Below are 14,445 nucleotides of genomic sequence, written 5' to 3' on the forward strand. Positions count from 1 at the left end.
CATCCTGCCTCATCTGTTCATATTCCATTTGGTACTTTGGATAAAAATAGCAAATTAACATTCAATTCATTCAAAAAAGAAATTTAATGCTTCATACACATAGTTATGTTTTTTACTTACTTGTCCTTGGAAAATGGTGTGATTCAGTGGAAGAATGTTCAAGGCGGTTATCAGTTGGATATGTTAACATGAACATTGCTTCCACGACCATAATACATTTATTTGGCAAAGTATTGCCCTGTGAAAATAAACCATCAAATACCTCCCCTCCTAGGGACATTATCAATTAGTCAAACTGAAATCCCTTACTTAAGTTTAAATTCTGGATGGCTATTATGAATTCTGTGAAGAGTTAGCCCACCCAAATTGTCATCCAAATATCACTATCACCAATCGATGCTCCCCTACAACTTCTTGCCTCGAATTATAGTTTTCGTTTTCACCCAGATGACCTTCGTGAACCAATATGATACCGCTGAACTACTAAATGTCTTCTGACAGTTTGTTTTGTTTGACAGCTCCTGACTTTATTGTTCTAATTAATTTGTCGCTTCTTGTTATTTTTATTTTGTTTAAACACAGTGCAGACAAAGAGAATTTGTATGCGCTAAGAATTTAAAATAAAAAATGCCATGCCTTTTTTTGGGCTCCTAGCGTTTGTTTTCCAATTGTCTTGTGGAATCTATAGTTTCAGTCTCTCCTCTAAATGTAGAAGGTGATCTTAAATTTGGTTTAAATTTAATATTTGTACATTTTGAATTCTGTCAATCTGATTCTACTTCCCTGGTCTACTTTGAATATTCAGGCTTAACCTTGTTTCAATCACATTTAGTGCTCCACTTTGTAGAAATTGAACTTCATTGTACCTTTCTGAGAGGTCTAACTGTAGGGACGATAAAATACAAAGTTGGAGACCAAAATATCCTACATTCCAAGACCTGAATCAAGCAACCATCTAACAGATGTGTTAGGTCCCTCACGTAACTGAAATAAGGTGCCACATGCCTGTTTTAAGCTCCTTCTTTGAAACTAGACAGCAGCAACTTCAGGATTCCTCAATGTCGATTGCAACCACCAAATTAAAGGAGTTTTTGTTAAGCCAGTGTGTGCTGATACCCAGTGCTGCTTCCAAGTGTGCATGTGCACAAATCTAGAACCACTCATGCACAGAATTCCAGAACCATGTATGCAGTCAGGCCTTATGTCAAATTCTAATGACATTACATACATGCAATGAAAAAAAATACATTTTTGAAGCAGAGTTCAGGAGAGGGGAGTGAGGGGAAGTGAGTTGGTTCTGCCAGTGTAGATTTTGAAGCAATGCATCGTGTGCATGTGTGTGATATAAATAGACACGGTCTTTTGTTAAAGCTAGTCACTACAAACTTCTTCCAGAGCCAGGAAGACTAGATATGGCTCCCACTCGCCACCCGAGCTGCACAGTCATTGCAATCATCTTCCAACAGGCCAACATTGCCTCGAATCAAATGTCTGAACTGCCTCTGAAAAGGCTTATGAATTAAATTGTAGTGGTAGTGAGTAAATTTATTGGAACTGTGAGTTGACAAGTCTCCAGGCCTTGACGGATTTCATCCTAGGGTCTTAAAAGAAGTAGCTAGTGAGATAGTTGTTGCGTTGGTCTAATTTTCCAAAAATCAATGGATTCCAGGAAAGTTTAGGTTGGAAATTAGCTCATGTAACTCCTTTATTTAAAAGGGACAGAGGCAGAAAGCAGGAAGCTACAGGCCAGTTAGTTTAACATCTATAAGAGAGTAACTTTTAGAAGCTATTATTAAAGGTGTTATAACAGGACGCTTGGATAAGTGCAAGGTAATCAGGGAGAACCAACATGGTTTTGTCAAAGGGAAATCATTTTTAATTTTAATTTGCTGGCATTCCTTGAAGAAGTAACTTGTGCTGTGGATAAAGTGGAACCAGTACATTTATTGTACTTAGATTTCCAGAAGGCATTTGATAAGATGCAATACAAGAGGTTATTATAGAAATTAAAAGCGCACAACGTTACCTGTAACATGTTGACGTGGAAAGAAGAGAGAGTAGTTGTAAATGGGTCATTTTCGGGCTGGCGGGATGTTATGATTGGTGTGCCACAGAGGTCAGATACTGGGGCCTCAACTCTCAACAATTTAGATAAATGATTTGGATGAAGGTATGGTTGCCACATTTGCCTATGATACAAAGATAGGTAGGAAAGTGAGGTGTGAAGAGGACATAGGAACCTACAAAGGAATATGGATATATTAAGTGAGTGGGCAAAGATCTGGCAAATAGAGTATAATTTGGGAAAGTATGAAATTGTCCATTTTGGAAGAAGAAATAAAAAAGAAGCATATTATCCTAAATGGTGAGAGGTTGCAAAGCTTTGAGATGCAAAGAGTCTGTCTGAGTGTCCTGCTGTATGAATCACATAAGGTTGGTATGCAGGTACAACAAGTAATCGGGAAAGATAATAGAATGTTATGTTTTATCGCGAGGGGATTTGAATGCAAGAGTAAGGAGGTTATGCTTCAGTTATATAAGGCACTGGTGAGATATCTGGCATACTGTGTACAATACTGGCTCACTGTGCTTGGAAGCAGTTAAGAGAAAGTTAAGTAAACTAATGCCTGGAATGACTGTATTGCCTTATGAAGAAAGGCTAGACAGGCTAGGCCTGTATCTACTGGAGTTTAGAATAGTCAGAGGTGACTCAGTTGAAACAAATAAGATCCTGAGGGGACTTAGCTCGGTAGAAGAGGGAAGAATGTTTCCTCTTATGGGAGAATCTGGAACTAGTGATCATAGTTTAAAAATAAGGGTTCTCTCATTTATGACAGAAATGAGGTAAAAAATCTCTGCACATTGAGAGTCTTTGGAATTCGCTTCCTCAAAAGACAGTGGATACAGAAACTTTAAATACTTTTAAGGCAGAGATAGATTCTTGATTACCAAGGGGATTAAAGATTATTGGGGGTATGTGGGAATGTAGAGTTATGGTTAAAATCAGATCAGCCATGATCTTATTGAATGGCAGAGCAGGCTTGAAGGGCAGTGTGACTTACTTCTTTTCCGAATTCACCTTCAGATTAGCTTTCTGCTGGCCTTGGACTTCAAAAGTAGGTCTATCTGGTACCAATGCTTCTGGGCCCAGTCAAATTTCTACTGCACATTTTTCAGTGATGCCTCTTTTAACGCTGTCTTTCTAGCTTGATTGTTCATTAAAAGTTTTAAATCTATTGAACCTTATCATTGTGTCGACTATTTTCTGTTGCTATTCCATATCTCATGACTCAGTTTTTGCCTTTTCTCCCCCACTACTGTCACCTCTCTGTGAATGTGTTAAAGGTATTTTTTGGATGCAAGTGGCAGTTACAATAAATAATAAAGTTATAGGGCAACAATGTAAATTAAAGATGTATGTGTGAAAGGATTATGGAAATACTGTAATGACATCTAAATTGACAAGACAGCAAACAATAGGACCATAAAAGTTTTACAAGTGTATGTGCATACTGTTGAAGAGAAATTTAATGCTCTTTTTCTGAAAATAGAAATTCCTACTAGGCAAGCCAAGAAAGTTGTTTATGTTTCGCATTGGATTTGTTGAAGTGTTAGTGTGAAAAAGCAAAGACAGGAATTGCGTCCTGTTATGTTATGAAACAGACTGACATGTGGTATATAGGAAGAAATAGAAAACGGTTTGGTGTTTTGGCATAATGCAGTAAAAAATGGGCCATGGCATAAAGTGGCTTGATAATAATTGAACACTACATCAACAAGATAAACTGCATTATGTGTACAAGACATTTACAGTGTCACTTCCTTGGTATATTGCAGCTGTAAATCTGCTTTCTCTCCTTCTCTGCAGGTCTTGCTCATCGTAAGTGGGAATCTCAGCTTCTTGAACTGGTTGACTATTGTTCCAAGTATTGCCTGCTTTGACGACTCCAATCTGGACTTTCTCTTTAGCTCACGACAAGGAGGGGTCAAAGATCAAGTATCTAAGATTCAAGCTAAGGAGGCAGCGGGTCAGAAACCACCTACTCATTATGGTATGTGATCTTGATTAACAGCCAATCCAATGCCTTTGGCATATGCCTTTTCCATGAACTCTACTTTGTGGTGAATGGGTTAAGAAATAAAAGTTTTGAGTCCTTTGCAGAGTCTCCCTTGATCCCAAAATATCAACTAATGCTGCCATCACTTCCATTGGCAGAATCTACTTACTGACTCTACAGTTAGTTGTGCGTAGTAAATAAATTTAAGAACAGTTTAAGCATGAGTATGGATAAGAATTCCAAACTGTCAGTTGAATTAGCTACTTTGAATCAAATGAATCACTTTTACACAAAAGTTGTGACACAGACACAAGCCATTCAGCCAAAATATGCGAATATTTATGCTTCACATGAGCCTTCTCCTATTCCATCTAGCTAGTAACATAATCTTGTCATCTTTCTGTCTTACATTTATGACCTTCAAATTTGGACTGCCCCAAATTTTCCCTGCATCTACCCTATTAAATAGCTTTTTTTAGATCTTCCTGCAGCTTTCTCTACTTAGAGAAAATATCTCTGCTGGTTCAGTCTTTCCTGATTGATGTAGCTTTTGTAATGTTTATTTATCTTGGTGGATGTATGGAATCTGAATTGTTCATCAGATATACTTCAGTTTACTCTGACCCCTATAAAGTCAGCCTGTTGTATATTATACATAGGCACTCACCTCATTTTTCAGTTAAAACAAGTAACTGCATGAAAGCAGCTTGAGAATTGTTTCTGTCAAATTTCAGCCACACAACAAAAGTAGTCTATGAACTGAGGAGGGCTGTGGCGCAGTGTTGGCATCCCTATATCTGGGTCACAAGCTCCATGTTGACATACCACAACAGGACTTATTGTCAATGATTTGTAGAATCCCTACAGTGCATAAAGAGGCTATTCAGCCCATCAAGTCTGCACTGACCCTCTGATGAGCATCCCACCCGGACCCATCCTCATCACCCTACATGGGATTTTTACCATGGCTAACACAGCTAACCTGCCCGACCCTGGTCACTACAGGGCAATTTTTAGCATGGCCAATGCACTGAACCTGGGAGGAAACTGGAACACTTGGAAGCCCCCACAGACATGGGGAGAACATGCAAACCCCACACAGACAATCGCCCAAGAATTGAACCTGGGTCCCTGGCATTGTGAGGCAGCAGTGATAACCACTGTGTCACCGTGCCTGTGAAAGGTATATTTGTAACATAAAGTCATAGAGCCAAACAGCATGGAAACAGATCCTTTGATCCAACCAGTCCATGCTGCCATAATCCCGAACTAAACTAGTCCCACCTGCCTGTACTTGGCCTGTACTTCTTCAAAGATTTCTTATTCATGTACTTACCTAAATGTCTTTTAAATGTTGTAACTGTACCCATATCCATCAATTCCTCTGGAAGTTCATTCCACATATAAACCACGCTGTGTAAAAAAAAAAACAAAATTGCTCCCATGTCTTTTTTAAATCTTTCTCCTCTCCCCTTAAAAATATTTGATTTGATTTATTATTGTCACATATGCCTAGGTACAGAAAGGAGTTTTGTTTTGCATGCAGTAGAGGCAGATCATACCATAAGAAGTGCCTAAGGGTAATAGAACAGAATAAGGGTAATATGCCCTTTAGTTTTGAACCCCCCCCCCCCCATTAACCATAAGGAAAAGACACCTGCCATTCATCTTATCTATAGCCCTCATGGTTTTATAAACATCTATAAGGTCACCCCTCAACCTCCTACGCTCTAGTGAAGCATGTCCCAGCCTATTCAGCCACACCTTATAAACTCAACGCCTCCATTCTGGCCAACATCCTAGAAAATCTCTTCTGAACCTTCGCCAGCTTAACAATATCCTTCCTATAACATAGTAAAGCAGGTTGATTATCAGCCAGTAAATCCTATCATTACACCTGATGGTAGGAGTAGGAGAGCTTCCCGATCAGCTACCCTGAAGAAGTCAGTGACAAACCTCTACAGCACTTCACCCATAAATGTAGACTAATCCTATGGAGGTCTGTTCCCAATTCTCAGAAGTGAGAACATAACAAAAAGACAGGCAGACAGTCTCGCTTCTATCATTTGTGCCCTCATTGAAGAGAGAATGCAAAATTGTCTTTGCTAGCTGCTATTTACCCATGTGTTATACAGACTAGATAAGCAAAGAATAGTTGAAAGGCACTGAAAGTATTTGGATAAAAAACTGAGAGTGTTATTGTTTTTTTTCATCCATCTGGAAGAGTTGATGCTTTCAGAGATGCAGTTACCAGTGGCATGAAGTACATTCCAGTAACTCTACCATTCTTCATGTCAGAGGCAAGTTATAAGGAGTTGACTAGTTATGCACACAATGTACACAGATGTTCGCCTGTCCTTTCTATTCTTTCTCTCACTTTCTTATGCATTCACATGGAGGTTATAAGGTAGTGAGCATTCTGTATCTATCGTGACTGCTTTTCCACTTTCTAGCCCAGCATTGTTGAATCAAAAATGCATTGTTCTTGCTGTCACCCCAATGAGATCAGATGGATTACACTGTAAAGTTTAGGCTTTCCTCTAATTGTTCACCAAGTTGCCTTCCATTTTGATTTACTCCTTTCGGGAAAAAAAATGCCTGCTACATGTTAAGGTGTAACAACCATATTATAATGTCACCACATTTTCTTTCATATTGTTGCATGATTGTTTTCGAAATTGTAATTGCTCACGTGTGTCACAGTATATGTGCAATTAAAACAGTGTGTTAACACCTGTGTCATTAAGCAGTACACTTTAAATGGATGTTTTTACTCAGTGAGTACTCTATGCTAGTCTAGTAATTGAACCCTTGGCTCCGTGCTGTCACTTTGGCTCATTATTTTGTTGTAATGACCAATATATCAAGAACGTGCATTTAATAAATACTCATTTTATGACAATTATGCTTTGGGAAAAGTTAATTTACCAGACCCCAAATGTTAATGTCATTGGATTGAAATGAAGTGAAAGCCAGGTTTGCTTCAGGTTACAATGAGTAATTACTGTTGAATTTTATAGTTACTAAGATTTCAATTTGTAAAGAATGCAGTTTTGATTTGATATTAGGACTTTGAGAAAAGCAAGAAGCTGTATCAGAGATGGTGTTTTCTCCCCACTCCTCCTGGTGCCTTCACGTTTTGTAATGTATGAATGTGGACAGTGGGCTATTTGGTTGTGAGGCCAGAGTGATATGAGGAAATCTGCAACAGTTTTTATCTGCTGTACTGTAGATAATGTAACAATATCTATTATTGTTGCATAAAATCCGCAGCAGCTAAATTTAAAGCAGCCACCTATACAAAATGCACCCAGAATGAATTGCTGTATTTTGTGTCTTAGTTGCAGAAGGATACAAAGTCAAATTAAGTCTAAAAATTGTGGATGAGACCAGAACTGTGGGTTATTAGTGTCAGGAATTCACCAATATTCTAATAGAGAATTCAGGGGAAATCTTTTATTTTTAATCAAGGGAATAGTTGGAATGGTGAGCTGGAACTTCTTGAGAATAGCATGGATACCTTTAAGTGGAAGGTGGATAAGCGAGAGAAACAAACAGAAGGATATGTTGATGAGATTAAATGAGGAGAAGTAGGTTGAGGTTTACGTGAAGCCATGGCGGAGCTGTTGGACTGAGTTGCTCGGTGTGTGTTGTTAATAATCAAGAAACAAGAAACCAGATCGACAAGCCAACCAACCTCAACACCCACAATCCGAGCTACAAATCTACTCCAAAACCTTGTTCATAATCTATCATACCCTGCTAGATATTTCTGAACATAGAAGACCTTTGACTGCTTGGAAGCACAAGCACTAAGTTCTGCTTTTTTTTTACTTTGTTCTCAGGATGTGTGGTGATGTTGGCATGCTGCATTTATTTCCCATTCATAGATGCCCTGACAAAATAATGATGTATGAGGGTGTTTAGAAAATGGTTTTATTATGTAGACAACGCCAGAATACTGACCCAGGAATAATTACAGAGTGGTGCTATATTTGCAAGTGGGTTGATGAAAGACTTCGGGAATTTTTAAGGTGATGAGGCTTGTACAGTACTTCTCTTCTTCCCAGTGGTTGAGGTTGCAGGGGCAGGGAGTTGCTGTCAAAATAACTTTGGTCTTTTGCAGTGTATACTGTAGCTGTGGTGAGCTCCTGATCAAGAGAGTGGATTTTATTGATGTGGGTGCCAGCTGAATGAACAGGATGATAGCAAACTTCTTTACTATTACTGTGGCTGTACTCATCCAGAGGTAATGAGCATTCCTCAACACTTCTGAACTTCATCTTGAGGGATGAGAATGTAAGCTACTTTCTACAGAGTCCCCTTCAGATTTCTACTGTTATAGTTAGTGTGTTCCACTTAAACATTTGGTCTGTGATGACTCTCACAAATTTGCTAGATAGCGATGGTGTCATTGAAGATGATGAAGACCCGACTGACTTTCTCTTGTTCATGTTGATGATTTCCAGACCCTTAAGTTCCCAAGAATTGTTGACTGAATCCAAACTGCTGCTCAGTTCTTGCTATAGACTGTAGAGCAGTTATGAACGAGAATAAACGATAGAGTCATCAGAAAACATCTGCACTCCTGACTTTATGACAGAGAAAAGGTTACTGCTGAAGCAGCTGAAGATAATTGAGTTGAGGAAACTGCTGCAAGGAACTTGAGATCTCTGGGTTAGCACAGAAAAAGATAAAATGGCATCTTTGTGAATTGGGTTACAGCTCAAAATAGTGAATCCAAGTTAATATGCTTCAGCCCATAGAACAAAATTAACATTGATCAAAAATCATTACCCCTCAGTATGGCATTGTGTCAAACCCAGGCACCCTGAGGGTCAACCTGATCTACTTTGCCTAAGCTTGCTAGAACCTGCTACAAAATGAAAAGAAAGAACAGTCCTTAAAATGAAGTAAAACTGAAGACCATAATAAAGGGGAAGGAACTGTTTTGAGAAGGGTTGAAAGGAAATGAATGAGACTTTTGCATTTATGCTGTCCTCGGGATATTCCAAAGTCCATTATGGTAAATAAAGTACCTTAAAGTGAAGTTAATGTTATAATGTGGGAAAAACAGGAGCTAATGTGTATATGGCAAGATCCCATAAATGGCAGTGAGATACTTGATTAGGTATTCTGCTGACATGGTATTGGCTGAGTGATAAGAATTGGTCAAGACACAACAAGGACTCGCCTGCTTCTCATCGAATGATGCCATGGGAAGGGAAGACAGGATCTTGGTCCAATGCCTCATCCAGAAAGGTAAAATTACCAATGGTGCAGTATCCTTTGGTACTGCTTTGGGTATTAGCTTAGATTTTATGCGGAAACCTCTGACCTTCTTACTCACGATATGAATGTGCTCCTCACTGAGTGACAACTAGTAACTATTTAGACCTTATTATTAAGAACTATTAATGGATTTAACTTGATCGGCAGTGGCATTTCCCCAGTACGTCAGAAATGTAATTTCACCTGAGGGCTCAGCAATAAATTTTCTCATGGTACCCTAAAATCTTTGTAAAAGTTTGCCCAAGTAACAACCATCCCCAGTAATAGGAAATGGTGAAGTGAGTAAAAGAAAGCCAAGTTGACCATGTCAATTTAATTGCATCTTTAGACTGATTAGAATATTATTATCTCTGACCTTCATACCAAGATGCATTGCCAAAGCCTGTGAGATAACAACTGCAGACTAAGACTTTTCAAAACAATATCACATTCACTTAAACTCCTGCAAGTTGGCATTTATTTTGAACTTTATGCACTTAATTGAGTCACAGCTTTTAAATGGAAAACATTTTGGGAGGTCTGTCAGTATTATTCCACACATTCCCTGGGTTGGGAATGATTGGGTCAATGGGGATTTCCTTTTCCTCAAATGCATCTTATTAGTAATTGATGAACCCAATGTGGGAACCGTAGGTTCTCTCACTGCTCACGACACAACGGTTTTTCAGAGCTAGTCAGCTGCTACTGCCATTCTTCTGTTCTCCTTTACTAACACAAGCTATAGTCCAAGTTGAAACACATGACACAGCATAGGGGGCAGTGATTCATTCCAGCTATCTATCTGACTTGTTCATTATTTTCATGTCTCAACATCAAATTGGAATCGTATAATAACTCCTTTCATTTATATAGTGCCTTTAACAAAGTAACAGGTGACAAGACACTTCATTTGAGCAATTATCAACAAAATCAGATGGGTCAAGGACATAGGACTTAAGGAGCTTCTTATAGGTTGAGAACACAGAGATTCAGAGAAGCAATTTCACTGATATTAGGATTTCTGTTAGATGTTTGTGGGCCATATTCCCGTTGGCTATGAATAGTTCTTATGTTCTCTGTAAGTAATAGTGCTTGAAATGCATTAGAAAGTTTACCTGGCTGTTACCTTGTCAGTCTTTCTTTGGTGTTACTCGCAAGTAGTAAAGAAATTATAAAGTTGTTGGCTTTCTTTTGTTCTTCCCCTCATTATGAGAGAGGGCTTTACCTTTGAACTGAAGGAGTTCTACACTCTTGGATGAAATATGTAAATAACTCCATGTCTGCCACTCAGCAGGGGAGTTCTGCCCAGTGTCCTAGACTCAATCAACACCACAGAAATAGAATGGCTCGTCCTTATCTCAGACCGGCTTGTGAGATCTTCTGCTTGTGTACAAAAATCTGCTGTTGTGCTTGATCCGTTACTACATTTCAAAGAATAAATCATTAGCTGTGAAGCACTTTAGTCTTTTTTCCCTTTACTCTTTCTTTTCATTTTCTCTTTCTTTTCATTTTCTCACATGGAATGATTGACTTTGACCTACACGGTGTCATGTACTTGAGAAGCAAAGGTGATGTGGACTTTGCACCAGTGGGTTTTCCCTATGTTATGCCTCGGTGTTTTGGAGACTAGTTGATATAGATTGATTTCTACAATGCTTAATCAATAACTCACTATAATCATGTCATGCAATTGCTAGATAGGAAAAGGTATTGAATTGTACCTTATTCTTTCTTTTGTTTAGCAATTCCAATTTCCTAATCTGAAATAATACTTGTGACCCACAATAAAGTACTAAAATGATTTTGTTCTATATCTATTTCTTCAGGTGTCTTTATTCGACAAGTGCTGAATGCATCCTTTGGGGTTCTTATTGCCTACCTCAGTCTACCGGTGATTATAAACCTGCTCAGCTCAAAACAAATGATGAACACTTCCTTTAATCCGCTTCGAATTGTCAACACTTACGGAGCCTTTGGAAGGTACGAAGCAAGAATAATTGCCTTATCTTCAAATATTGTAATCTAACAGGGGCATTATTTTGTCGTAAGTCGGAATTTAAATTATACCTGTCATTGCTGATTGTGTGAGACACCTTGAATTATAATAAATGAAGTCAAAGTTGATTGAATTTTTATCCTGATTTGCTGATTACTGGTTTGTCCTGGAAATGAATACATATTTTAAGAATGCTCTTTATTTATTCCATCTGGAATTCTTCACAGAATAATGGCCTTGTCTAGCTGACTGAGAAGTCAGGGTGAATCCACCTCTACGTGATTGAGTGTTCCACCGCTATTTCAAGGCCATCAGACCATTTGATGGCTCGAGCTGGGACCATCTGCCAGTCTTGCAAATGGCCAGCAGCTTTCCAGCCCCACCAAACTGCTGGGACTGTAATCAGTCACTGAAGAAGAGATAGAGGAGACCTGGGCTTAAAGGTAAAACCCAGGATTTTGCTGGGAACAGGATGCCATGCCCAACAGGGCAGACAGAACAGTGCCAGGTTCATTGTGGCTTGAGGGAGGCAGGGTGCCTGACTAGTTGGAACGCTTCCATTTATACTGTAAAAAACACACTGCCTTTGACTTGCCATTGATCGGCCCACAGGCAAGTAGGCCCCGATGCCTTCTGAGTCACAGATAAACCCCCAACAGGGATGAATAGGCGACTGGCTTGGTGCTGCTGCCATGGCACTCAAATTTATGCCCTCTCTGCATGCCAACCCAGGGAACCGTACATTTCCAGATTATTTCATCTAACTTACCTCTCATCCTATCAATAGATACGCCTGTTCATCGTCTCATAATTGGCTTCAGGAGCCAATTGAGTACCCAGGCCAGTGAAGCTGCAGCTGTGGTCTTTAGTACACAGAAAGTTAAGAATGGAATTGTTTAAAATCATGAATGATTTTGATATAGCAGCTGCTTCCAGGGAAGAATCATGAGATAGTTTCTCAGCTAGGCCCACTCCCATGCGTTAAGGAAAATGCAATTTTTTTTCTCTTCGTAGAATTATCCAATTCGGTTTTGAAAAATGCAGTTGGATCTGCCTCCATCACGCTGTCAGGCTGTGGATTTCAGATCCTAATTAGTCACGCTGTAACAAAGTGTTACCTCACATTGCCTCTGGTTCTTTTGCCAGTCATTTTACATCGATGTCCACTGATTCTTGAACCTTCTGATAATTTCACCCTGTCTACTCAGTCCAGTCCCCTCATGATTTTGAATATCTCTATCAAATCTCTTTTTGTCACTGGAGAGCAACTCGAGGGCTAATGACTAGAGGACGTAGATTTCAGATAATTGGCAAAAAGAAGTAGAGGCAACATGAAACATTCTGTATAAGCAAATTTCATGATCTGAATATACTACTTGAAAGGATGAATGCAGATTCAATAGTAAGATTTAGTAATAGAATTGAATGAAACAAATTTCAGGACTGTGAGCTAAGAGCAAGGGTGAGTGGGGTGTAGGATTGCTATAATTATACATCATGATCAAAGAGTTGTCAAAGAAATGTGGGCCAAATAGCCACCGCCTTCATTGTTTTATTACTTGAACTGGGGTTCTCGTAAAATTTGATGAGAAAACTTCTTTTATTAATGCGTCAACTTGACACAATGGGTGTTTCACCTGACGAGTAATCTGGTGACGCTCTTTCACTGTAGAATCTTTCTGATCTTCATTCCACTTATTTTAATGGGATAAAAGTGAACCGGATGATTCATTCAAATTGTGTGGGGAATGAAGGGGGAATTTGCCCCTTTATGGCCACAGAAATATATTTGCTGTTTACATTTACCATCTGCTGTTATGCAGTAAAGGTCAAGTCATTCATCTTCTCAAATCTATGTAGCAGCCTGTGCAGATAGGAGAATGCTGTTGTCAACCTTGGGGAAAAATAGTCATTATTAGACTTAACTGGACTTCCAGATAATATGATGTTTTTATTCATCATGTAATGTTTTTTTAAAATTATGTCGCTGTGGATTCTACTGTTGTTAGATTTGCAATATGATAATGAATTTGGCACAGGTCAAGAAATTATCTAATGTATTTTCCCTCATTGCGTAAAACATGTCAATTTGAAATCTGGAATGCACCATCTAAAAGGACAGTAGATTCAAATTCCATCATTTTCAAAACACAATTGAACATTTTCATGTCAATGACGGGATTACAGTCTTATGGGATTAAATTGGAGAGTTCTTAGAAGGAACTGGTGTAGATTTATCAGGTTGAATGATCTCCTTCAGTATTGTATAGTTCTCTGAATGTTTGATTAGCTTATAAAAATACTGGCTAGGACTGCAAGAGTGTTGACCTCTGTAGTTATGTGCAAACTAATCACCGCGAGGTAAGTCCTGTGGAGGCAATTTCGGGCAGTCATCATCACATGGTCAGAAGCACTCACTTAGAGGTACAACCAAACTAATTTACCATGGGCACGATCGATCAAAATTCCAGAAGCAATTTGGAGCTTTGTTCAGTTCATTGCACAGTGTAAGTTTTGAGTCCAGAAATGCACAGCAGAGAAACCTTTTTGACCAGTTTTATTATGTTAACTAATGGTGCATAATTGAAAGCTAAGTTCACTAAAATATCACCTTCACAGTAAAAATATACAGTGGAATGAAATTTATGACAGATGTTGAATTTACATAATTCAAATGATGCAAATAACTTGCTCTTTTTAAAAATTGTCCAACAACTTTGATTTACTAAGTGTTGCCAATTAGTAACTCAGATTTAGAACAAACTCCATATTTCATACATTAATGAGGTGAGTCACCTGACTACAGGAGCACTTTGTATGCTGGGAATAACGTTAACCTTTGCCAGCCCAGAAAGCTGCAGTCAGTAAAATATTTCAGTGCTTGTTGGCCATCTGCAGTTGAAAACTGGCAGTCTGCTTACCTGGCATGACTGGCTGGCACCAGCAAAAAGGGAGTGGCTTGACCCACCTAGAAATTTTATCCAAGGAGAAAAGGGGAATACATAAATACTTGATTTAATTAGGCATGAAGGTGGTTCTTGAGCTATGCAAGATTAGGAAACTGTAGACGTTGTTGTGATGAAAGAAAAAAAAATATTATTATTATTATTGTCTCAGTGC

The 14,445-nt window shown here is 38.7% G+C and overlaps 1 protein-coding gene across 2 annotated transcripts in view; it reads left to right on the forward strand.

Moving 5' to 3' along the window:
• Positions 1-14,445, forward strand: part of lmf1 (lipase maturation factor 1) — a 578,934-nt gene that overhangs the window by 497,085 nt on the left and 67,404 nt on the right. For both annotated transcript variants that reach the window (XM_048609600.1, XM_048609601.1), the window contains exons 7-8: positions 3,869-4,052; positions 11,156-11,309. In XM_048609600.1, the coding sequence (XP_048465557.1) occupies positions 3,869-4,052; positions 11,156-11,309 (338 nt within the window). The remainder of the gene's footprint in view (positions 1-3,868; positions 4,053-11,155; positions 11,310-14,445) is intronic.

Source organism: Rhincodon typus, chromosome 21 (assembly GCF_021869965.1).
Source record: "Rhincodon typus isolate 14 chromosome 21, sRhiTyp1.1, whole genome shotgun sequence".
Classification (NCBI taxonomy): Eukaryota; Metazoa; Chordata; class Chondrichthyes; order Orectolobiformes; family Rhincodontidae; genus Rhincodon; species Rhincodon typus.